The sequence below is a fragment of the Anoplophora glabripennis genome, unplaced genomic scaffold (genome assembly GCF_000390285.2).
Source record: "Anoplophora glabripennis isolate ALB-LARVAE unplaced genomic scaffold, Agla_2.0 scaffold24, whole genome shotgun sequence".
Classification (NCBI taxonomy): domain Eukaryota; kingdom Metazoa; phylum Arthropoda; class Insecta; order Coleoptera; family Cerambycidae; genus Anoplophora; species Anoplophora glabripennis.
In genome coordinates, this window is record NW_019416404.1 from 203,847 (window position 1) to 229,644 (window position 25,798).

General features: G+C 32.9%; 1 protein-coding gene across 6 annotated transcripts in view; it reads left to right on the plus strand.

The window, feature by feature from the left end:
• The window catches only part of LOC108910883 (nuclear receptor coactivator 1), a 91,598-nt gene extending 65,800 nt beyond the window's left edge, over positions 1 to 25,798 (plus strand). The window contains exons 5-12 of one of the 6 annotated variants that reach the window (XM_018715629.2): positions 8,542 to 8,799; positions 9,959 to 10,612; positions 11,103 to 11,729; positions 14,601 to 14,817; positions 18,147 to 18,338; positions 19,769 to 19,945; positions 23,569 to 23,648; positions 25,113 to 25,798. In XM_018715629.2, coding sequence (XP_018571145.1) covers positions 8,542 to 8,799; positions 9,959 to 10,612; positions 11,103 to 11,729; positions 14,601 to 14,817; positions 18,147 to 18,338; positions 19,769 to 19,945; positions 23,569 to 23,648; positions 25,113 to 25,181 — 2,274 coding nt within the window. In that variant the 3' untranslated portion in view covers positions 25,182 to 25,798. The remainder of the gene's footprint in view (positions 1 to 8,541; positions 8,800 to 9,958; positions 10,613 to 11,102; positions 11,730 to 14,600; positions 14,818 to 18,146; positions 18,339 to 19,768; positions 19,946 to 23,568; positions 23,649 to 25,112) is intronic. The other 5 variants (XM_018715636.2, XM_018715643.2, XM_018715648.2 and 2 more) reach the window with 5 other exon arrangements.

Consider the following 25,798-nt stretch of genomic DNA (forward strand, 5'->3'; position numbering starts at 1 on the left):
TGTGTTTTTAATAATAATTGTTTAATATTAAATTATTGGGAAGGGTTGGGAACACTGGTCTGCCGTCTAATATACTATTTTCATGTCGACGAGAGGTAACCTAATCTAAATAAACGCGCATGCGAGTAGCCTCGAAGCAAAATGATTCCTATTACGTGCCATTCGCATGCTTGCTAGCCGTCCTATCCACCTCATTCATCTTCTCGATCCTCAATAGCACTAAATGACGTCACGAATTAGCGCGACAGCAAACACCCGTTTAAAACATTTATTTTGTGCACCAAACTTTAATAACTAATTATTAATTAAGCCATAAGAGACATTTAAAAAATATATGCAAGTTATTTTAGAAAAAGTTTGTTGTTTAACTATTGAAAGAAGTAAAATGTAGCAGGAGTTGTTACCTTTTTTTATTTTTTATGTAAGTTTAAAAATGAACGTATTTAAACAAAAATGTACATGTATAAATTCATAAATAAATTGGCTTATGCAGAAATAAAATTGTGTACCAGACAGAACAAAGTCTTGCAAAGGACTGAAATGAAAATTGAGAGTATTCCTATCAACAGCTGCACCTCCTGAACTCTAAATTAGTTCGGCTACCAACAACGCACAGAAACATATCCCTGTCTTGATGTCACTGGAAAGTTAACTAGCTTCGATCTTTTTTCTTCAAACTAAACTTATCCAACAGTTATTTTGCAGAATAAATCCGATTTATATGACAATTTACAAAACATAATTGATGTTGTGCAAATCCTGAGCCACTTTGCAAAAGTCAAATGATTACACTGTTTTAGTGACTTTATTTCATTTCTCTTTGTGTGTATAACATTTTGTGTAGAAATCACATACAAGGCATGGCACCAGAATAATTTATAGCGCTAATAGTACATTAGCGCTATAAATTACAATTTAAACATTTGTAAAAAAGTATTTGTTTCCATTTTTCTCAAAATACGGACATAAACCCTAGGGTCGAAATGGGTGATTGACCCCGTACAAGGGATTAATGCCATATGTCTCCGAAGGGCCAACGAACACATGCTGCACATAGTCTCGCTAAAAACGTAAACATCCCCCTAGCAAACACCCCAAAAGGTCCTGGTGTTTGACGTCGTGACTGCTTGCTTCATGGAACCCTTATTAACTTTATTGCACCCATAAAGTCAATTTCTGAGTAAAAACGGCCATTACGAGATTAAAATCTTGCAGTTAAGGATACATAAGCTGTACGTTCGTACAAGTTTATGGTGATACCGAAAATGATTCCTTTAATATTTTCAATGAGTACAATAATGCTGTATTTATTTGTTGTTCCTAGAAGACCCTAATGCGGTATTAGTTATTAGTTTGGTTCGATTCTCTGGGACTTGAAAAAGTACCTAGTTTTTATCGGAACAAATGTCCATAATATACATTCTCCGGTAAACTATCGCATCTGCTTTTAAGAATTTTTTTATGCCGAAGCATCGACGGGTCCTCAACCCTACATCTCCTATAATTTTTAAAATATCCTAGCAATCGATGGCAGCTGAAAGGCCAAACGTTGCTATAAATATCTGATTCCATATTCAAACAGTGGAGCAAAAATGGCAATAAAAAAATTTATAAATAAATCTTACTCGGATAACAATAAATTCGAAATCTGAAAATTACACGTTATTCAAAAATGCAAACAAAATACACTAAATTATACAATTCTGCTCTAATTTCTCTTTTGTCTCTGACAGTGTTTTTGGTAGTAGTGTTGTGATATATTTATCCAATTTTAAACACTGCGTAGCAACAAAACTATCGACCTGTATATCAAGTTAAAACTTTTTTATGGCCTTTTATGGTGTTTTAAATTTATATTATACAGTACATTAAAGAAAAAAACGGTCAGTCAAATATATTGCTGTCTTATTATAACCATTTGTTTTTTGTTAATTATAAAGCTGGTTTAGAAGCCTTGAAAATTTATATTAATTAATATCTCAATTGTTCGATATTTAAAAAATTGTAGGATATATGTATAGGCTTGGAAAGTTTTAAGTGTAGAACTATGTATAATATTCTTATTCATAACTAGAGCTGTCACAATCGGTCCGCTAGCCATTGGCGCTGTCAGTCAGTCACGTGATCTGCCTAGCTGACGGTTTCGTCGCCAATTTCCCTGTAGGTAATCGAATTATTTCTTTTACGATTTCAGTTGTCCTTTAATGCCTAATTGTGTGTAATTATGTCCAGCATAGTTAGTGCTAAAAAACAGCAAACAATACATACTAAACTGACTAAAAAAAACAAATTTACCGGTAAGTACCTATAAAATTATTAACATATAAAAATTATTCAGGTGGAAAACAAAACAGAGAAATATTTTTTGGAATAGAAAATAATTGTATGAAAGTAAAGCAAAATAATAAAGTTAATAAAAAAAGCAAGGAATAATAAATTATGTACTCAAATCAGCATCACAGCTTGCTTTATCACTAGTAAATTTATCCAACAAAGCGGCACTCAACACGTGTTATTTCAAGTGCATGTGGTCATCGGGAAAGTTAAATAACGAACAATGATTTCTTTTACTAAAAAATATAAACAATAATGTAATTCAGTATATACATACTTATATATGTATAAAAACGTTTAAAAATAAATATTAATAAACATAAAGTAATAAGTATTAAACCAGAAGACTCAATTTGTGTTTGATTTAATCTTTATACTGCATCTAATCTATTATACCATTTGATTTTGGTATAGTAAATAATAAAACATTTCATTCCTACGGGAATAAATAAACCCCGGACCAGCTTGGAAGTAGATTATTTAATTATGCAAATAACACATTAGTAGATGTCGAATGGTCGTTCTCTTCAGATTAAGATATTTTATCACCACCGCGAATAAGTTTTCCTGAAACAAGGGTAGAAACATACCTGATGATGCGATCTATAACGCATCCCATCCAGATTGTGGAACCGATGGCAACGGATGCTTAAAACAATTTACGTGTTTCACACTGATGTAATGACAATCTTATAATCATTGTTCACTTTATTTTATGTTGATGATCCGCAGGCCTTTCGTGTGCAGCAAAATTATGACAGCTCTATTCATAACATTATTTTTATATTTTTTGCCTTTCCAACTTTTTATGAAAAAATAGTGGTAGAAAATAGTCAAATAATTTCGAAATTACCACATCGAGAGTGCGCAAAACAATACGTATATAAATATTTCATACATTTTTTTTTTTCGAAACGATTCTATTTAATGAACCGGGTTCCAATATTTCGCCAAATTTCACAAGATTCGACGCGTTAATTATCCTGTCCTTACAAGTTTCTTTCGGCGTGACGTCATTTCCTAAGATAAAAACATTAGGAGGCATATTTAAACAAACAATATTTTGTGTATATGTGGACCTTGACCTCACCAACTGGCACAATATTTGCCACGAGAATGGTCTTTTGCATTCATTCCATGACTCAATGCATACACTGCGAACCGACACAGATACCGATAATGATAATGTTAAGAATAAATAGGTAATCGTCATTGTATTTATCTATTGGAGTTTGCTAGTACAAAACGATTTTTTGTGGTACGGTTCGTATGGGTAAATATATGAAACTAGAATTTTTATTAAAAAAAAAAGTACAAACAGTTTTTATTCATTTCGTATGAATTTTAATATACTTTTTTCAATTTTAATTTACGATTCCATATAGGTACAACATTTACAGATTTAAATTTAAAATAAAATAAATATTCAGTTTATGAATCTAATAAGGAAGACGCTATTCGTGTTCATAACTTTTATGTTACTAAAAAAAAAACTAAATATTTTATGAGTGTGAATGTTAATATACGTCGAATGGATACTTTTCTAAGAATTCTACATAAATTTGTTTAAAAATGCTATTAATTATGATGTTATTGTATAGTGGTATTTTTAAAGGCCTGATTTTAATTTTGCCTCGTTAGAAAATATTTTTGTTATTTGACCTAGGACGGATCATGTGTGTTTATGACCTATACCAATATAGAGGATTTGTAAATATATCGGCTTATTTTTTTTTGCTAAAGGCCTTTTAAGCGATACCTTACTCTTCAATTATACTGACAGATATTTTTTTCCAATAACAAGTAACTTATTAGTATCCAATTATTTGTTTCATGAATTAAACACAATCCGTTAAATAAACGGTAACGTGCATCCAAATAAACTGAAATGCATAAATATGATTACTGTCTGTTTGGTTATTTTTGGATGTCACCTATTAATAAATTATCAAAAATAATGAGATCGTCAGTTTAGATAAAAACAAATTTGTTCGTTCCCATTGTTGTCGATTAACGACCTTCCCCTTTCTGAGAACACCAAAATAATTCCAGTAATATAATTGGAAAATATATTAACAAAGTATGATGCAATGTTGATTGCAATTTTGTAAATGCGTCGACTTACATAATTGTTTTTTATGGAATTCGTTCAGAATTGCTTTTTATTCGTTTTTGTTTTTTGTTTTGAATATGTACAGGATGGTCCACGCGGGCTTGGAAGTTTATTTTGTAGACTTCGTGAAACAAGAAATACTGAAATCAGACTACTGTTTCTTTAAATACGCAATGCTGTTTGATAAGAACAATAGGAATTCGAACGTGGAATCGTGAGTCAAAAATCGCATAAAATTCATATCTTCAGGAAAACAGAAAACCACATTCCTAAAATTTGATTCAATTCAGTATCATACAAGTCGATAATACCCACCGCAAGTTTGCTTTTATACAAAACACGTAAAGTGACGTATACTGTTGGTGATATAACCGGATGTCACCAGTTTTATTACATGTCATGCTAAATAATTCTTGTCATAAAATAGAGCCTTCATAAACGATCACGTGGCCAGTAATTTCGGTAAAATTAAAAATTATAAAAACGTCAAAACACAAGATTCTGTTTTACCAGCTTGGTCATTTTTCATGAGATTTTATTCAAACAATCAGCGATCGCATTACCTTGAGCGTAGACGTAACAGTTTGTCATTGTTCATTGTAAACGAATAATTAATATTGGTGACTTTAAGATTTAGGGAATTTTAGTTAACCAGCCGTGCAACGTTGGTTGCGTAAGCGTAACCATAATAATAATAATCATCACATGATGTATCGGGTTTTGGCAACCAAAGCATGGAATCTGCGATCAAAGTAATAGAGAACCATATGTATAAAAGGTGATAGCACTGACTTCATAAGCTAAACGCGAAACTATCAGATGAGTCAAGTATGGGTCGACGCCTGCCTACAAATTTTTACGTATTATTTTCTGTTACATATTATAATAATTTGAGTAATAATTTGCCTCTTTTTAATGCTGCTAATGCCGATAGTATCGGCATATTTCATGAGCCACCCTGAGTATACTTAAATGTGCAGCTGCTTTGTAAACATGTATTTTGCAATCTTGTAACAGCGAGATTTTACTGTATAGCTAACCATTTAATTATGAACAAAAAATTACTTCCAGTTTTGTAGCAGATAAACAAACGAAATTGCAGATTTGACAGTTCCGCGATGAAACCGTTGCCGTTTGATTTTCACTGGTTTGGCGTTTGTAAAACAATTTCAAAATTGTGGGTGCTATTCGCAGTCGTCCATTGCGAAAAATATCTAATCGAGTTTTTGCTTCGATTTCGATAGGTATATTCTCTTTCGGTTCGGTACTATAAAATTGATTTTAAGATAAGTAAGCACTTACGCACGCACCTAAATGACGTTAATTCTTGTAAGATATCACCGTATTATACTTCGTTGAAGATATAACAAAAGTGGTACGATAGCAGGACTGGCAATGTTTGCAGTGTGCCCACTGTTCTTGGTCGTAACATAACATTTCTTTATTTTGATTGCGGAGAAAGTTCTGTTTAAAATAATAATTAGTTAGTAATTTTCCTAACGACTTTGTCCTAATCTTAGGGCAATATCAAAATATTAAGTTGAAAGGAATGAATATCGATAAAAGTTCAGTGCCATGTTATCTAACAAGATAACATCATATACCTAAATGAGAAATCATCAAATATAAGTGATAAGTTACACAAAGACTTGACTAAATATAATTATACATATTATTTTAACCATCTCAGTTTTTCAATATACGTTCACCTAACGGTATTGCTCCTCTTATCACTCTCGCAGTTAGTTAAATAAATTCTTAAATTCAAAATAAGCTAATTTCTTACGATAACATTTTATAAACTTAAAATTTTAGTGGAACTTTGTCCGAAAGTAAATAATCCTACTGATGTTTATCAATATTTATATTTGTCTGTAATATAGTTACAATGTAATGTTTATAAATAGATATAATACTATGGATTTACCAAATATTTTGCATTCATTCGAAATCCACAAGATTTCGGTGATTTTTATATGACCAAAAAAGTACTTTCTGTCGTAATAAATTATTCTAAGTATTTTCTCTAGTCTGTTAAGAAAAATGCCCTTGCCCATCAATAAAGCAATTATTGTAGAAAATTACAAATACACTTTTATAACAATATCATAAAGACCTATGAAGATGTGACTTCATACCTTTTTTCTGAGCGAAGGGCGAAGTATTTTTTGTCATAGAAATAATTTTAAAATACGTAGAAATAGCAGGGGCGTACGAATTATTTTTTCACAATGCAAAGAAAATGTTAATTTCTTAAAAACATTTTTTATATTTTTGGTGAAGAAATTACTTAATTTATGTAATGTAATTTCATTAAACGAAAAATTAGAAAAATTATTAAAATGTAAACACAGTGATACTTATATCCATAGAAAGCAATACAAAATATATATTCTTAGTAATGTTCTGAGACCCTTAAGGGACGTCCCTGGTGACAAATCAACAAGTACCCAAAATCTTACTTGTTGCTGCACGCAGAGATTAGGGGCTGCTATACCTGCTCTGCCCCATCCTCTCCCACCTCATCTTTTCACCCTCTAGTTGTAGGGAAGCAACCCCGCCAGTTCGCTTAAATACAATAGAAAATAAACCCGAACTTTTCCCTTCCTTCACAATCCGTCTCTTTCCCCGCTATCGTTTCAAGTACAAATTTTATCAGATACATTACTTTTTCTCGGTTGGCAGTTCCTCAAAATGATAAGTGTGTTGTATAGCTTACCTAGTATCTGCGGATTCGTCACAATCGTCAGTTTAGTTTAGTTTGGGTTGGTTGTTAAACAGATTCAACTGGTGGAGGTGATTTTTATCTGTGCGGTGTGAATTTTTGTAGCCGTTTTTTTATTTCGCTGAGAAACATGGGAATCAAGGTAAATACTCTTTATTATAAAGTTACTTTTGTTATAATAAGTAGCCTTATCGTTGTTTTACTGGATTATCTTGTGTTTTTCACATGTGTTATCTACTGTTTTTCACATAGCTCGTTGGATCCTCCATGATTTAAAATACTGATACCTATTCCTATTACCATTTCGTAAATTCAATTCATTTTCATTTTCAAATAGGTATGATTTTTCCTTACAGTAGTTGTGATGAAAGCTCGATAAAAATGTGGACAATAGACGTATTCAATTGATTGTACCCGGTAGCAGTTTTATTAGTACAGAGATAATGTGTTCGGTATTTTTATTATCCTATAAAAGGTGATTTTGCAAATTTTATATTTAATTTTTTTTATGTTGCGAAATGTGTTACGTTACGTTAAAGATGAAAAATTCCAGTATTGCTTAATTTTATTTATATTATTGAAATATGTCTGTACTATACAATAATTTATTAATTAGTTTGAGATATTTGTTATCTAACTTTAAATTATAAAAAAAAATAATAAAAATATACCAGTGTACCAATTTATAGGAGTAATAATTAAAATACAAATGAACTGAAATATTTTTTTTACAATTTTTATATCACATTGGCTACTTATTACGATTTTTTTTAATCGAAAATATTTTTTTCATGAAAATGTGCAAATTGCGCTATTTTTGACATTAATTGAGAAAATGAATAAAATTATTGAAATGTAAACCTTAACTGCAAATTAAAAAATGAAATAGAAATTGTTATCAGATTTCATTAAAAAAATGTCGCCAATTCAGTTTTGGCGCTTTAAAAAAATCGTGGCAGACTTATTAAGATTTTTATAATTTCTATATATTACGCATGTTCTCAAGAACTATTCATTAAAAAAATATATTTAAATTGCATTTAATTTTTACTTATTATGTTAAGGGCCAGTACGCCTATAAATCGGGACACCCCTTATATACCGGGTGGTTAAAAAAAAAGTTTCCATTCCGAAACAGGTCAGTTTGTTGCGACACATATTTTTTTACAAACTCATCTCAGTTGCGTTAGCATCATAGTTGGGTTACCCCTTAAAAAAGTCTCAAATCATGTAAAAAAAAATCAATTTATTTTTTTTTTTATTGGTGGATGCATACTCAATTATTTTAAAATACTTTTAAAATAAATTGTGAGCATGTGCGATTTTCAATTTCTGTTGTTTGTTATAACAGAAAATTTTTGTTTTCCAGCTTCTTAATGATAAAAGTGACGATGATGATCTCGAGTCGAAGGCTGGCGTTAAGAAGAAGAGCGAACTACTTCAGCAGCTGCTGAAGCCCGAACGAGATATCGAAGAAGACAAGAAGAATGATCTTCAGTCTCAAGACGATTCACTGCTTAGGAGTTTAGGCTTTCCACCTTGTTCTCCCGTCGGAGATAGGGGTAAGAAGAGATTGAGTGACGATAAAGATGACAACCCAAATAAGCGATCAGCTGATGGGTCCCAGGTGAGTTATTAACTAATAATTATTTACGTTTTATAAACGGTTTTTATATAGAATAGAGGTGCAGCAAATCTGTCTGAAGGTGTAGTTTGATGAAATTTAAGCTAATAATAATTAAAGTTGAGGTCAAGTTATAAATTCATTAAATTTGGTATACAAATATGTCAGTGGTAAAAATACTAGGAGTCACATATGCTAAGAACCGCACAACTTGCATGATAATTTCTTTTCATAATTGCATAAATTTGTAGTCCATAACAAACAACTAATAGTGTAAAAAAATAAATTCCTTTAATGCCACAAATTAATTATAGATGTTTAAAATTATGTAAAAACTAAAGTTTCTTCACGTGATAAAAATGCATAGTGACGTCATTTAGTGCGACCGAGAACACGGCCTACTTTTCGTCCGTTTGCCGTCTAGTCTTCAATTCCCTTGCCAACCATGTGGAGAGCCTTGAAGCAAAGTGAATGTAACTGCCTCAAGATTCTTGTTACTTACTATGAGATCGAGCATTCCTGTCCCTCTCATTCATGTTCTTGATTCTCGATCGCACTAAATGACGTCACAATTTGACGCGGCAACATACAGTTGTTTAAAAAATTTGTTTTAAGAGCCAAACTTTAATAAATACTTATTAATTAACAACCTCCAAGAGACGAAATAAAATCTCTTCTATTTTATCCGGCATTTTTGAATAATGTGTATATTTTTTTCTCAAATAATGTACCTAAACGGTTGAATAATTTGAATGCATATTGCATTCACAGAAAAGTTTATAAGAATTATAAATGTAAATGTGAGGCATAATAAAAGTAAAAAAGCATTGCTCCTAATTAAAATTTCTACGGCTATTTAAATCGCATTTTTAACAAATAATTCATACACATTTTTTCCTATGAAATGAGTAGTTGCAGAACATCTGTTGACTTATTTGACTGCTTGGCAAACTTAGTTTAAATTAAAAAGTTGATAACTTGAAAATAATTTTGATTAAAAATAATTTTTTTAATTGAAATATAATTATGAATTTTTTCCTTTACCTCCTCAGAGCTATTTGCATAACTCTTGTATCCTGAAATATACATACTTAAATCAGAATCTATAATAGGCAACACTTTATTAAAATAATTCTGGATTTGTTTCGTAATGTTGTTTCAGGTCACCTCCTCTGGCTCCACAGGTAGCAAGTTGTGCGAGAAAAACAAAATGTTGGCTTCGCTGCTGGCCAAGCAGCCAACGAACCACCAACCGATCCCGCCGATACCCGCAAGTGTGATATCGGCGACACCTCAAGAAAAACTGCCTAAGATCACGGATCCCAACAAGACCTTACAAATGAACATGATGAATCAGAACATGCAACACAACATCCTGAACACATCCAGGATGAACGCTAGCAGAATGTCTGGTCGTTCTCAAAACACAAACTACCTCAGTGCTGTATTGTCCAATAATATGCAACGAAACGAAAATCGACAGATTAACCAGATCAATTCCGTATGTTACACTTCCCCCGCCACCTCCAGCACAGACAACAACAACTCCGGCTGGGATAACAATAATCTGCAGACTTCTAACGATCCGCTTCTCTCCGATATCCTGGATCAGGTGATTGATATTGTGCCGGATGATATTATGCAGCTCTTGAGTGGGTCTGAGGGACAGCAACCCAATAACTTCCAGACCGGGTTAAGCGAGACTATGGCCATTAATATTATACAGAAGTCTCTCATGCAGTGCGAGTCTGCTGTGAAGAGCCCAGCCTCTCCCATTTCTATGCCTGGAACGCCTCCAGCCTATTCTGCTACAAGCGTAAGTACAAAAATGATTTCTTCTAATTAATTGTTATTTATCTTAAATTTACTGATCTGCCAATTGGTATAATCTTTTTATTTTATGGGAGGGATATTTGATATAAAATTTTTTCATCTAAGCTTCTACAGGGAGTTAAAAATAACTTTTTCTTTTAACTTTTCTCTAAAATTACTGCAGTTGAAAAAATGAATTTTTGCGTCATATAATACTAATGAATATATTTCTTTACTTAAAATTAAAAACAATTAAAAACTTATATTAAAGTGACAACATTTTACTAAACAAATAATGTAATTATTACGGTTCTGCCTGGAATTTAAAAAAAAAGGTTTAAATTAGCCATTAACCTGTTCCATCCAAACTTGAGCGTAACATACTTAAAACTCTGCACTCGAGTAATGGGGATAAATTTTTTCCCTTAATCAAGGGCCTATTTGTATTAACAAGCGTATTTCTACAATCTAACTTTTTTTTTATTTCTCTGCAGGTAAGCCAGAACCAGTCTGGTGTTTTCCCACCACCACCGAACTACTCCCAGTCCAAGTTCCAGCGCATGCAAGTGAGACCAGGGCAGCCGCAGTACCCCGCCAACATCAACAACCAGCTGATTCTACAGCACCAGAGGAAGCAGCTGTTGCACCAACAGGAACAGAAACGTCGCCTGCTCCAGCAGCAGAAACAACAACAGCTGCTGATTCCGTCCAACGCGGCCGCCAGCGAGATGAACCCCTCCATGCAGAACATCGAGAGCCTCCTGAATAACACAGTCGCTCCCAATGTATCTTTACAGCGTTCCGCTAGCGTGCCGGAACCGCAGCTGTCTCCGGGATATGGGGGACAGATTAACCAGCAGAACCAGCGGGTCGGCAACCAACAGCCCTACTCGCCTCACTCCCAACTGACGTCGCCACTAGGCCAGCAGAGTTTCACACAGACCACGGTGGGGAACTACCAGAATCCGGGCGCTAGGCTGTCGCCTCAGGCGCAATTTAACCCGCAACTGTCGCCGAGGCAGGCCTACCCTCAGGGGAACACGCAGAGCACGGCCAACTGGCAGCAAACTCAGGCCAGGTTAACCGTGCAACAGAACCCGATGCTCAGTGCGCAACTTACCGTAAGTAGTCCATATGATCACAGTCCGTTCATCAGTTATCACACATACGCAGACCTAGAGCGGTATTTCGTCCAAAACTATTATTACCATAACTGGTATCGACCCGACGTCCAGAATTACTATCAGCATTAGTGTGAGACGCGAAGTTTGAATTTGTTTGACGAAAAAATTTAATCTATTTTGTTTATTTCCAAATAAAATTAAAGTGAGATATTAATAAATCAAAGGCCAGAAAAATAATTGAAAAATAAAAATTTTAATCAGAACATTTTTGTGTAATGTACAGGGTGATATGTCTTGGGAAATATGAAAATGACTAAAGGTAAATTAAATTCTGAAAGTGGTGTCATACTTTCAGTGATTTTCAATTAAATATAGGATTTGAAAATTTTTGTTATATTCACACCACTCCCAAGAATACTTGTCTCGATGTCATTTGTAACAATTTTTAGCTATAGTTTTTCTACTTTCAATTGTTTTCAAGATATCAACAGTTGACAATCACTTTTCCAAAATTTTTAGCCTTGATATATAAAAAACGGATGGAGTTAGGCAGGTGTATATTTGAATTAAGGAAGGTAAGATTTCTGTTTATGAATATTCCCAGAAAATTTAATTTTCTCATTTTTCGTTAGATTATTTTCATTACGATACATTTAATTCCATAAATAGTATAATTTTGGCTTCTGTAATAATAATAATTTGATAAACTTAGAATTCTAATTAAATTGAGGTAACATACTAAATAATAACATGTTCAGTAATATTTATTTATTGATAAAAGCTAAGGTGGATGCGATTATTTGTCGGACATTTTTTAAACTATAAATTGATAGGAAATTCGAAAATTGGGAATATTTGCTTTTCTGTGTTTATTTCTTCTCGAAATATTGCCAAAACAAAAATCTTAATTTTTTTATGCAAAAGAATTTTAGAAGTTATTTTTGAGATTGAATAAAATTTATGAATTTTTTTGAAGAAAATAATTTCGATACACTTTTCTTTGACTGCATCAATTTTTTCATATTCGGTGCTGAGAATTTCACAGAAGTGAATTTCAATTGTTAATATCTTCAGAACATTTGAAAAAAAAATATGCTAACTAGAAAAACCCAAATAAAGTTCTTTCCAGCGGCATCAAAGTAGGGCTATTTCTTCCAAGAGGTGTAAGTATACAACTAAATTTTTTATCCCACATTTGAGTGACAGTCACTGAAAATATAATACTATTTTTAGAATTTACTTCAGTTGTTTTAAAGAAAAACTTGATTTTTCAAGGAATATTGATCACTCTGTATATATATTAATTCCAAAAATTTCTAAATAATGCAAAAGCATAAAGTTCTGTAATGTACTTTTACATTTATCCCTGTAAATTTATACCTATGATATGTTAATTACGAATTAGATTGAAAATATTATCATTTTGAAAAAATTTTAATACTGACACAATTTATATTGTATAAAATTTATTAGGGTATTTTTTAGACAAAATTTTAAATTAATTGATGTTTGGCAAATTTATACAATAAAACTCATAAATATTACTGGTTATTTTTTTTACTCATTCTTGATGTTATAGTCTTTCCGAAGTCAGTTGAACATGTATAAAAACGCCTGGCAATCAAATTTAATGAGTTTCATAGGCGTGCCTAAAAAAGTTTTCTGATAAAGGTAAAAAAATTATAATAATTTGTATATAATGTGCAGAAAATGTTTATTATATGTTCTTTTGGCCGACAACATATTTTAATTATTTATGTTCCCAAACAATTTTTTATATTGATGGTAAATTTCGTTTTGTTCCGTTTCAAAAGGTCTCGAAAATGCCATGTTGTAATAATATTATTTCTCCCTTTCGCAATTGTAATATCAATGATTAATAGAAGGTGCCTATAAAAAATTAAAATTACCTGAATCACACCAAATTCCGCATTGCTGCACTGCACTGCTGGGCAATTTGTCAAACACTTGTCAACGGCCGAGTTTTATTGCCCAGTAGCCCAATGCTGCTGTATTTGTATTTCGTTTGCCCGCGCTCGCATTCTTCATCTGGGCGTATACATTTCTACCACCTCCACGTTCAGTTCGACCAGACCTGTATATTGGTATGGCTAAATAAATATGGGAACAAGTTTTTCAAATATTTCAATGACAGACTGTCATCCTCTTGGTTCTTCAATTGATATCGGAAAGACTATTAACTTATGTGTAATTTGTCCATTAGTTGACCTGGACACAAAAGAAAATAATACAAAGTGGAGTAAAAATTTGTTATAAATACTGGTGCCACATGTTATTACGAAAAGAATGAGCAAATTTTAACAAAATGGAATTATATTATTTACCATGTCTATATATTCTGTCATTTTTTAACGAAAACTGCTTTAATTTTATAGCATCTTATTTATTTTTTAAAATAATATGTATTTACTTTGATAGAGGTTCCATAATTTTTTCTAATTTGATTAATAAAAATATTTCCGATTGTTTTTGTTTACAACTGAATGTCGTGAATCGGTGAAAACTTTATCTTGTTTATGAGGATGCGGTTATTAAAATCAGTCACCTTGGAAATAAACCAAAATTTAGATAGGCAGCAGACTGCTAAATCAAAAAAAAAGTAAAAGCTTAACTTTAACGTTACTCGATACAAATATAAATTATTGCAACGTTTCCAAATAATTTTCTAAATTTAACTTGCACCAGCTCAATATATAACTTTTGACCTATGACAAAAAAAGCACTACAAAATTATCGCACACGCAGCCCGGATTTTCACTCATCCTCATCCAGCGAGTAAGAATCATCATCAGTGGCCGTCTTCTCGATCATACACTTCTCCTAACACACACTTTATATATATTATAGGGCAACTTTATATCAGGAGGGCCTAATGGTCGAAATTTTCAGAGACCACCTCAACAGCAACGATCCATAAACAGTCCAGGGACGGTCCCCACACGGCACTCCCCCTACCCGGCAGATCAGTTCCCGCCCCCGAGCTCGCCGAACTCTGCCTTCAACAATCAGTACCTGAGACTGCAACGTACTAACAGCGCCCCCACGCCCTCCACCCAAATGCCAGGTATGTCGCTGTGTAGCTGTTAAAATTAGACTGATTTGAGATTGACATTTCACATAGTTGCGAACTATTAACATTTTGTGAGTTCTTCACGGTTTGTTTTTTTGTATATTTAGATTTGATGGTGTTTTATTACAATTGCAAAATTTTTACTATTTACTCTTCATATTTTTTACCAGTCATGTTGAGCATGGTTTGATTTGCTACCCATGCATTCGTAGGAGTTTCTTAGATCATGCAGTGGTTATTATAATAAATATGCATGGTAGACTTCTCTTGTTACTTTCCTCGAGGAACTCTCTCAACTTTCCAAAAATGCAATACACAAAAAAAATAATTTTTTTAGAATTTTGTAATGTTCACAAAATTTTGCTCTTTTGTTTAAAGATGCAATGATTTCATTTATTTTACACGTTCTGGTAGATAACACAAATAAGGGATCTTAGTTCGTTGAGGAAAGTAGCATTGGTGAGTATTATTTAAAAACAAATAGAGTGAGAACATCGGCTGACTATGTGATAAAAGCAAGGTGGTAAAAGAGAGAGAGCATCATTTTTTTCTTTCAGTAACAGGTGCTGTATACACATTTTATAATATAAACGGCTTCCTAACCAGTACCATCATTTAGTTTAGTTGTTACACTCTGCTTCATCATTTTTTTAATTCCATTAAATTTTTCAAAGAATTCAAATTTAACTTGTCTAATCGATTATCTCTATCTTTTGAAGCTTCTGGCATTTCATTTTTACCATTCTTGAAATATTCGGAACAGACACCGTCCAAGTACAAGAACAAAATGAAAGAGCTTTGCTTGCCCTGGCTTGTTCACGAAATTTAACTAACTGCCGATTCCATCTCGAATCATGCAGAGCTCCATGTGGACCTGTCACCAAGTTACCCCAAAATATTTTTTTATTTTTCTACGTTAAAAATAAGGGGACCCCTATTTTTTCTTTTTCCTCTCAGGCGCATAGTTCCGTCTGTTAAGTAATCAGAAAATGCATCGCCGAAAAGAAAAATTAAAAAAAAATTTACGATTGCATTTTGATTGCTTATTATTTTTATTTTTTGACACGATAAAACAATTCTTATTTTACCTGATCGAATTTGATGAAACTTGGTGAAAAGACAGTTTAAGGGATGCTGAACGAGAATACGTAATCTGTTTTTTGGAAAAAAAATCGCTAATACCAATAAGCTGTTTTGACGTAAAAAAAACGCGTCCTAGTTGGCCGTGTATTGCATTAATAAAACATCAGTATCACAGTTAGATAGAATTTTTTTACCCTACATTCTCGGTCAAAAAATAAAAAAGTTACAGGCTTGTATTACATTTAAGCGCGACACCCTGTGTATAATTGAATAGAAATGAATGTTTTATTTTATTTACATGTTATCGTAGTTTTTTTATTTTAAAATTTTTTGCAATAAAAAGCAAAACCCAAATTTCATAAAGATAGATTTGTAGGTATTGATACTAAGAATCTCCAAAAAAAAAATTGAGAGCAAAAAAATATGGCCTTTTTGAGAAAAACCATTTTTTTTCGAAATGCACTTTTTTGAAAAAATGCATTTTCTGACGAACGATGCATTTATTCACATTTTTGCAAAGGTAGATTAGAGGGCGCCATTCCCTCTATCAGGTAAAATAAGAATTATTTTATCCTGTCAAAAAATAAAAAAATTAACAAGCAATCAAAATGCAAATGGAAAATTTTTCTTTTCGGCAATGTATTTTCCGAGTACATAATAGACGGAACCATGCGCCTGAGAGGAAAAAGAAAAAATAGGGGTCCTGTTATTTTTGACCTAGAAAAATAAAAAAATATATTGGAGTAGCTTGGTGACGGGTCCACATGGAGCTCTGCATGATTTGAGATGGAATCGGCCTAATATTACAGAAAAACATTTGTGTTCTCTTATTATTAAGTTAAAAGTGTTACGTATATATAGGGTGTAATTTTGAATGGGGGTCAGATTTTTAACGTAACTCATCTTTGACCTTAACAAACACATCATAAGTTTGTTTCCTCAAATTGGGAGCTACGGCATGCATTGCTGTAAAATCTTATCTCTCATGTTTCATCATATTATCACACAAAAATTTAACAATGAAGATACATAAACACATGGTACCATCTCTAAACACGGAAAAAAAAATAAGGTTATACAGATACATTGTACAAGACACTTCATCAAATACCAAAATTTAATGTAACAAAACTGGCACTATACAAAGTCAATTTCGATATTAATATAAGCAAACTCGTTTCATCAAATTTATGTTATTCGTTTGTTTTTCACCGGTTTAACATAATGTCATATCACATCAGGTAGATTAAGATTCACAAACTAAACAAAGCGCTTTAAAAAAGTAGAAACGAATGTTTAATCAAATAAAATAATTTTTCAAAATAGGTAGTTCATATAAGTTAGGTTAGTATTATTATTTATTTTTCATTATGTACATTTTATAAAACGGCAAAAATAATTATTTTTATGCCTATCCACCTAATAGTGTTAGTTAATATTTAATAAACAATGTAAAACATTTTTTATTTTTTTATTGTTTGGCACTTCATCGCGTTTGATATCAAAAAATATGGTGACTTTAAAATAACTCGTCGCAAAGTCATACAAACGCGATATGACAAAATTCTTTTCCATTACAGTTTGGCTCTCTGTCACTCTGTTAGTTTCATATAGTTGGTGTCAAAAGATAATAACGGACAATACTGATAAGCCCACACAAATAGCTGAGTTTGGGCGCTGCCCAGTGACGGCATAGACAACAGTTTAAGTGCAGTTTAAAACTCGATATCGATTTGATTTAAAAATCATAGTATTCTGGAGAACACTGACCACCACATAAAATTACACCCTCTATGATGAGGTATAAAACATTTTTTCATTTAGAGGAAAAAATTTTCTATTCATACATCTGCAAGAAAACACTGTTCTTTATAATTTCCTCCTTGTTCTTTCTATAAAAATTACTGCACTGTTCATGAACGAGCAGGAAATTCTATTAAGAATGACATTTTCTAAAATAAATTTATAAATTTATTTGTGACAATCCTCACATACTATAGAAATTTTAAGAAATTGGTAGTAGTTGAGAGCTATTTTTTTGGAGAACACTACCGATTCATACATTTTTTATATGCCAAAACATCAAATGAAAATCAATTGGCTTCCATAATGATGAAACAACTGTTCAACGAATTGGTGTGGAGAAGGTTAAATGTGCTCTTGTTTCTTGCACCACCCTGTAGACTAGGGTAAATGAGGAGGTTAGGAACCATGAATTGAGAGGGTGGCGTGTGTTACAGGTGGGCTGGGCTCCCCCCGGCCATACACAGGCAGGGAACACCATCCCCACTCCTATCCCAACATCCCTCCCCACCACAATGTACCTCCCATGATGTACCAACAAGACTCCCAGTTCTGTTACGATCAGGCGGGTTTACCATTAGCCTACAATGGCGCTGACAGGGGACGTGCACCCCCCCACCTCCAACCCGGTAAGTTAACGACGGCAAGCTAGGGGCACCTCTCTCAGAACACCCACCATAAATCTTCAGAATGAAGCTAGTCGTTTTGTTGTAATTTCAGTTGGCCAGCCTGTGTTTGTTGTGTTTGCCTTCTCGATCTTTCACCCTTACTAACACAATTTCCGTCTTTATGTTTAACAGAATTCGCCTCAAAATATAAATGCAACTTAAGTTCTAACAACAAAAAAAGAAGTAGTGGATTTTTCTCAAATTTTGGTTGAAATACTACAGAGCAACAGAAAAGTTGAAGAAAGACAGCGAAATGTATTCTATGCATATGCATAATTAGATAGCACTAAGTCTGATTGATTGTCTTTGGTTTAGTAACTTTAAATTAAAATTCTGAATGGGTGAAATTTTGAGAAAGCAAAAATATGAGTGATAACTAGTTCTGAGGATTTGATAAATGTCGCGGTCATTTTCACCATAGCACTATTCATCGGCACAACAATGCCCTGTGTCTAACAACACTCATAATATACCTACATTTACATGTGCTCGCCTCATAGCTGTGCTAAAATCACTGGGGAATATCCTGCCCTTGTCTCCCTTTGCCTGAATCCCGTCCCGACAATTATCGCCATGGTTTTTATATCATTGATATGTGTTTTCCATGCTGATTTTTGTGTTGCTTTATATGTTTATGTTTGTGTGCTTTTTTAATTTGCCACTTTTTAGTTTAGCCGATTTTTTTTTTTTATATATTGTGTGCTTTATGTGTTAATTCATCAATCATATTGTTGTCTTGCTAAAAATTTATGTTTTAATAACGAAAATGTTTCATTTAATTTAACTGTGATGTGCATGGTACTGTTGCATTTGCCGTTTTCTCATGTAGGTTGATACAGATTTACTTTTATCGAGCATCATTTATTTGTTTTCTCTTAGGGAAATTATTTAGGAATTAAATTGTCTCATTAACATCAATTTCCCAATGTTTTTTTTTTAATTGTTTTATGTTCAATTTCATTATATATACTGCTATAGTAAACTATTCATTATTTCAACACAACTTTTTTTTGTATTTGACCTTGTTTTATCAGTTAAATTTAAGTGGTTATAATGAACACCCTATGAAACTTTGATTTACAGCAAAATTTCCATAAGTGGATTCTATTAAAACATATTTCTCTATTGGCGCAACACATTGAGTTTGAGAAATTTTAGAGGAATGTGCCGAACGATTTATGAATATTTTTAGAATGGCATAGATGTTTTGTTGTAAAGTGTTTTTATGTTTAATTTATCAAATCATGCACTCGTTATTAAATGGAACATTGAACTTAAGAGTTTTTTATGTAACTTCTACCAATGGTAGCGACCATTGTCAAGTAAAGGTTACTTAAAGAACAAATAGCATGTTACGCGACGAGCGATGTTGTGAGCTTGGTATGTGACAGGTGTATCTGGAAGTGGGCCCACTTCAGAATTTGTGAGGCAAGAGTTGCGTGCTGTAGTTGGTGCGAGGACTGGGCAGACTCAGCCCGCCGGCAACAGGCCCCCGTCGCAGTTAATGTCCCAGCAACAGCAAGTCAATGATCTCGAGTCGTTAGGAATCAATTTCGAAATGGCCACTGGTAAGTAACAAACTGCCGTTTGCAAACTGGTCGGTGATATTTAGATAGCAGTTGGGTTAAACTGTTACGTCAAACATTTTTGGTTGCTAAGAATGTTACTAGGGTGTTCCGAAGTGACTAACAAATTTTGTATATTTATTATAAAAGTGGAGAAACGTGCACTTTTTTTTTTGTTTGCATTATTAACATTTTTGTGTGTACTAACCAGCCTTGGACTTAATATATTGAATAGAGGTGATCTGAAATTGAATTTGTTCAAAATTCAACAGTGTTTCAAAAATGACGAAATGTTTTCTCATTCGAATAAAATGAATAAATAAATACATTTTTATGCAAACACTTATGTTTTATCAAGGATATTACCGATTTTCTATTTCTTTTCCAAATGTAGTTAGTTCCCACTACTCGATCCTTTAACTTTTTGTATGTGCTCTTTCACTTTTGCTCTTGGCCAGATGAAAATGATTAAATTTTACGAGGGTTATCTTTGGGAATGGTACTGCCATCTGACAATCGACGTCCCTATCGTAAAATTCGACTCATGAACATTTCCGTGCAATTATTTTTTACAACTTTCAACTTGGATTATCTCAACAACAGTACATGGATGAACTTAATTCAACTGTTGACGATGAAGCACCATCAAAAACCACTGTATATCGGTGGCATACGGAATTCAATTGTGGCCGTGGTTCGTGCACTGACGAGTTTCATAAAGTTCATCCAAAATGGGTTGTTCTTCCCGAAACATTGATGTTGTGTGTTCACACAAAATTTGTTCACGTTGCATCCCACATAATTGCTAAAAAAAAACTGTGTTGATTGGTCAAAAGAAATGCTCAAAAAATACGATCACAATGCTTCAAAACACCTCTGTAACATTGTAACGAGTGACGAACCAGGGATTTATGCTTATGAGGCCGAGAGTAAATAGCAGTCGATTGTATGGGTCTTTCAAGATGAGCCAAATCCAACAAAAGTTGATTGCACACGAAGCATTTTTAAGCAAATGGTTCTGTTTTTTCGGAAAACCCGGACATATGGTAACTGTACCATTACTGCAACATCGGACAGTTAATTCTGAATGGTACACAACCATTTATTTGCTAGAAATGTTCAGAAAAATAAGGGAAGATAACTGCCGAAGACGAATCATTCTCTTCCAGGACAATGTCAGCTCTGACACATCGACTCAAAAGTTTTTTTGAGAAATGAAAAAGTCGAATTGATGAGTCGGCCGCCATACAGCCTTGATTTAGCACCCAATGACTTTTATTCCCGCACATCAAAAATAAATTACGAGGACGTTTTTCGAAGCCTGAAGAAGCGGTTGATACGTTCAAAATGCATGTTTTGGAGGTACCTCAATCAGAATGGAAAAAGTCCAAAAAAAATCAAGCCAAGCGAATAAACTAATCCGAGAAGAGAATAAAAAAAAAAAAAATAAACGATAAGAAAATTAATTTCTTTTTTTTGTTCTCCATTCCTGAAATATAAAAGGCACTCCTCGTAATAATAGGTACATTTAGAATTTATGTAAATGACTTTATAAAAAGTATTCAAAATGGTGTTTCTCTGCTTCATTACACTTTTCAATACATCTTATATACATATTCCCTTATTATCTCGAAGATTGCTGAATTTTGATGAATCTGCAGGCAATTTTTTTTAAAAACCAAGGGTTTTATAGACAAATGTCTACAGGTTCGCAAAGTACCGATAGACCATCTGCCGTTACGTGAGAGCGATAAAGTAAGTCAGAAATCCATGCGATAGAGAAGGATGGCTATAATGAAGGCGTCTCATAGTCACCGCCCATTTCGCCCTTCCACAAATAAGAAGTGGATCTTATTTGTGGAAGGGCGAAACGGACGGTGACTATGAGATGCCTTCATTATAGCCATCCTTCTCTATCGCACGGATTCTATGACTTATTTTATCGCTCTCACGTAACAGCAGATGGACCATCGGTACTTTCCGACCCTGTATATGTTTGCTATTAACATGTTAATAGCAAACATATATGTTACATCTCGTATTAGAAGTTTTCAAAATTAAATTTTACACTAAAAAAAAAAATCACTGAAAAATGTAGATATTTATTCATTTTCGATATGAGCGCTTTTACTTTTTTTATTCATTCATACTATCATACATACCATAATAATAACATACACACATAATTTCGCATCCCTCTATGTATTAATTGTCGCAGCCTATTTATGTTCAGAAATGATCTTAACTTACCATGTTATTCCTAAATTCCAGATTGTGTAAGAAACTCGTGACATGTTAACACTAAAAAGTGTATGCACTTTTTTTGAGAACAGATCTTTCAATAAATATTAAATATATAATCACCATCAATATTTACAGATCATGACACAAGATTTTTGCATTTAAAGATGTTTTTATTTTATATATTTAAAATATTCGAATAATCAATTACGTCATAGAAATGGTAAAATAAAATATGTGGTAAGTTGAACTAAACTTAGATTGCTATAATATAAATCATATTTATCAAGCTTTTGTAATGCACTAAACACGACATACCAAGTGCTTTTTAACTTACATTTTTTCATATCGCCAAATATGTGTAATTGTGTGTACATTGTAAAAGGCCAACTATTATGCAAAACGACTTTTCGGTGAATTCATTGATTAGTGAATAATTGTGTAAATTTACCAAAAATGTTTGATTGTAACCTGAAAACATTTAATGATTTATATAATTTAGTTAATAGATCTCTTTCTCACTATTGCAATATACAAACTAAACTTTGCCTGTACAAAACCAAAAATTGTATCTTGGGATAGTGTTAATTAAATTTTGTTGTACAGTTATCCATATTTAACAATGTTTTGTACATACAGGGAGATGGGTAACAAGTAATTTTTGTGTAAATATGACTTTTTGGTTGTCACTTTATGTCTGCGTCTTACGATGTCTAAGTGTGCCCCATCTCCTCTGTACTCTCCCCAAATTGTGTGTTTTTGTTCTTTACTAAACATATAAGGGGCAGATATCACCTTTGCTGCTTCAAATAAATCGTTTTTTTCGGGGAGACAGAAATAAATAATAGCAATAAATTGTCTTATTTTTGAAATTTCACATAATTAAAACTGTTTTTGTACTTTCAATTAATTTTTGAAAACTTTGTATAAAAATTGATGGACCGCTGAAAGTAGGCACCAACTTGATTTTCTCGCAAACGGCAAGTTTGATTTGCCTTGAAATTTCAGTTTTCATCATTTCAAAGAGGAGATTAAGCTTTTTATCCTAAATTTTAAACACCCTGTAGGAAGCACTAGAAGGAATAGTGAATGCTTACTTGAAAACTGAAATTACAATAAAATTTTTTATCTCAACATCTTAACTGAGGAATAAATAATGGGAAGGTTAGTCAGATTGGCTGTTTGCGATAAAATCAACTTTGAAATTGGGACCCATTTGAGTGGTGCCTCAGATTTGATACAACACGTATAAATGACCTGTCCATACAATTATTAATTAAATGTAAAAGATGAAGGAAATTTGACTACCACGTTATTCGAATGAAGCAGCAGTGGTGGTTCTGTAGGGAGTGCAGTGCGTACAATGATGTCATTGTTGCGTGCAGGTGCGAGTGATAGCCCGAAACTTTGGGGTGCGATGGGTTCAGATATGGGCTCAATGTCTCCGCAGCCAGCGACCTCCAGGGTAAGCCATACACCTGTCCACTTACGCTTGTCCTGCTTGCTGTTACTAACCCGCTGCATGTTAGCCCACCATCGACACCTAAAATTTGCAATAGCATTCTATCATTACACCACGTGAAAATCGAAACTTCATCTGTCAGTCGTCTATAATTCAGGTCAGGGGACTACCTCCAGTTTTTAAATTTTCGGGATACCTACTTCCATAAATACTTATACAAATGCTTCTTTGGTTTTTAAATGTAAACAATTTTGAGATCAAATGTGAACAATAGTAACAGTAGTTTTATAATATGTTTAATAAACTTTGAATAGGTCTTATATTTATACATATCTTTAACCTTTCTTTTGCAATTTTCATACATTGCTATTGGATAGACTAGCATAACCTCAAACAACCTCACCTGCTAGCCTCATCTTTCTTGATTCATATACACGTTTTTTTCATTATATCACGTAGAAATTAAAAAATTAAAGCACATAAACCGCACTATCAGTAAACTCCGAGTTAAATAACTTTAAGGTTGTACATGTACACTACACAAAAACCACGTTAAATTTTACTGTAAAATTAATCTGCACACAATCTATTTCAATTGCAGTATAAACCAGTACTTCACACAGAAAGTCGTGAAGTTACCTGTCGTATTAAAATCACTTTGTAAACTGAAACTAAAATAAATGTAAAAAAATGAAGCAGTGACATATTCGGCCATTTTTGTTTCGCTGAAATAACATTGTCTGTTTCTATTTTTCCCACCTGGGGCCCTATTGTCATTTCACATCAGGTGAATATCAAAGATTATTGACACAGTTGGACAAAAAATGGTAACAAATTTTATCAAAATTGAATCGAAATTGTTTTTTTTCTAAATATTTCAAATTTGTCAGATTAGTATTTTTATTTTTATGTGCATTTAATAAAACAGAAAAAATAATTATTTTAAAAACTAAATAGTTTTGCTTACAATTAGTAAAGTGCACCTGTCCACTTACCAATATTAGTGAACCTTTTTCTAATGTTCAGCACTTCATCTGCTTTTGACGTAAAAAAAATATGGTAACAAAAGCAATATGTTTTTATGAAATTATTTTCCCGTACAGTTTTGTTTTTTGCTCCATTAGTTTCGTGCGGTTGGTTTAAAAAGATAACAACAGACAACGCTGCTCAAGCACATGCTCATTTACATACTACATACAATTGAGAGTAACGAATTATAAATCAATTTGATTTAAAAAATATGTCGGAACACATATCATTGCCCCGCACTGCTATTCTCTGCATACAGGGTATTCCCGGATAGATAAAATGATTTGTGAGATGCAAAAAGACACAAAATTTTATACACTGTATAAGCAGACAGCTCTTATTTCTATTTGATCGAATGAAGTTTCGATTTTCTAATATAAGTATCATGTATATTCAAAGGGGGTGTTCTGAGCGATACTAATTTGTTGTGTTTTGCAGAGTTCTATGGAGGAGGGACGACAAGGTGATCAGAAGTCCTCGTTGCTGCAGAAACTGCTGTCTGAGTGACCACGTGTAAATAATAGAGATATATTCTACTAGGTACCTCATCGGTTCTGTACCACAGGCTGTAATCTAGACAGGTTAGCTGTATCAAGTGCATTACTACGTTGCTTGTTCGTTACGTTAGGGTAGTGCGGAGCAGGGGAAGGCGCAGGGCCAGAGTGCAATTGTACATATTTGAAGGACTTGTTTATATTTATATAATACTATATTTTATTAATGGACTTGTTTAAATTACGTAAATAGCGCCCTGAGGCGTACCTGTTATTATTTTGGATGTGTTTAGTGTTGTCTTCCTTTTGTGAGTGTTCAGGCTACGCATTACCAAAAAAATAATAAAAAAAAAATAAAAAACAAATAGTAACTGTTAATATTTTATACATAATTTAAAGTATGTTACTTGGAAAGCTTGTTTTGTTGGACATTGTGATAGGCAACCGCCATGTTACTACTACTAGGAACTTGTTACTAGACCTTATTAATAATAGCATTCATACTTGATTATTGTCAATTACACCCAGCCACTAAATTAAAGATGAACAAATTGACAGACAAAACATTATTTAATTACAAATATTTTTTGTACATTATTGGAGTTTTGAAATATATCTATATATTAAATA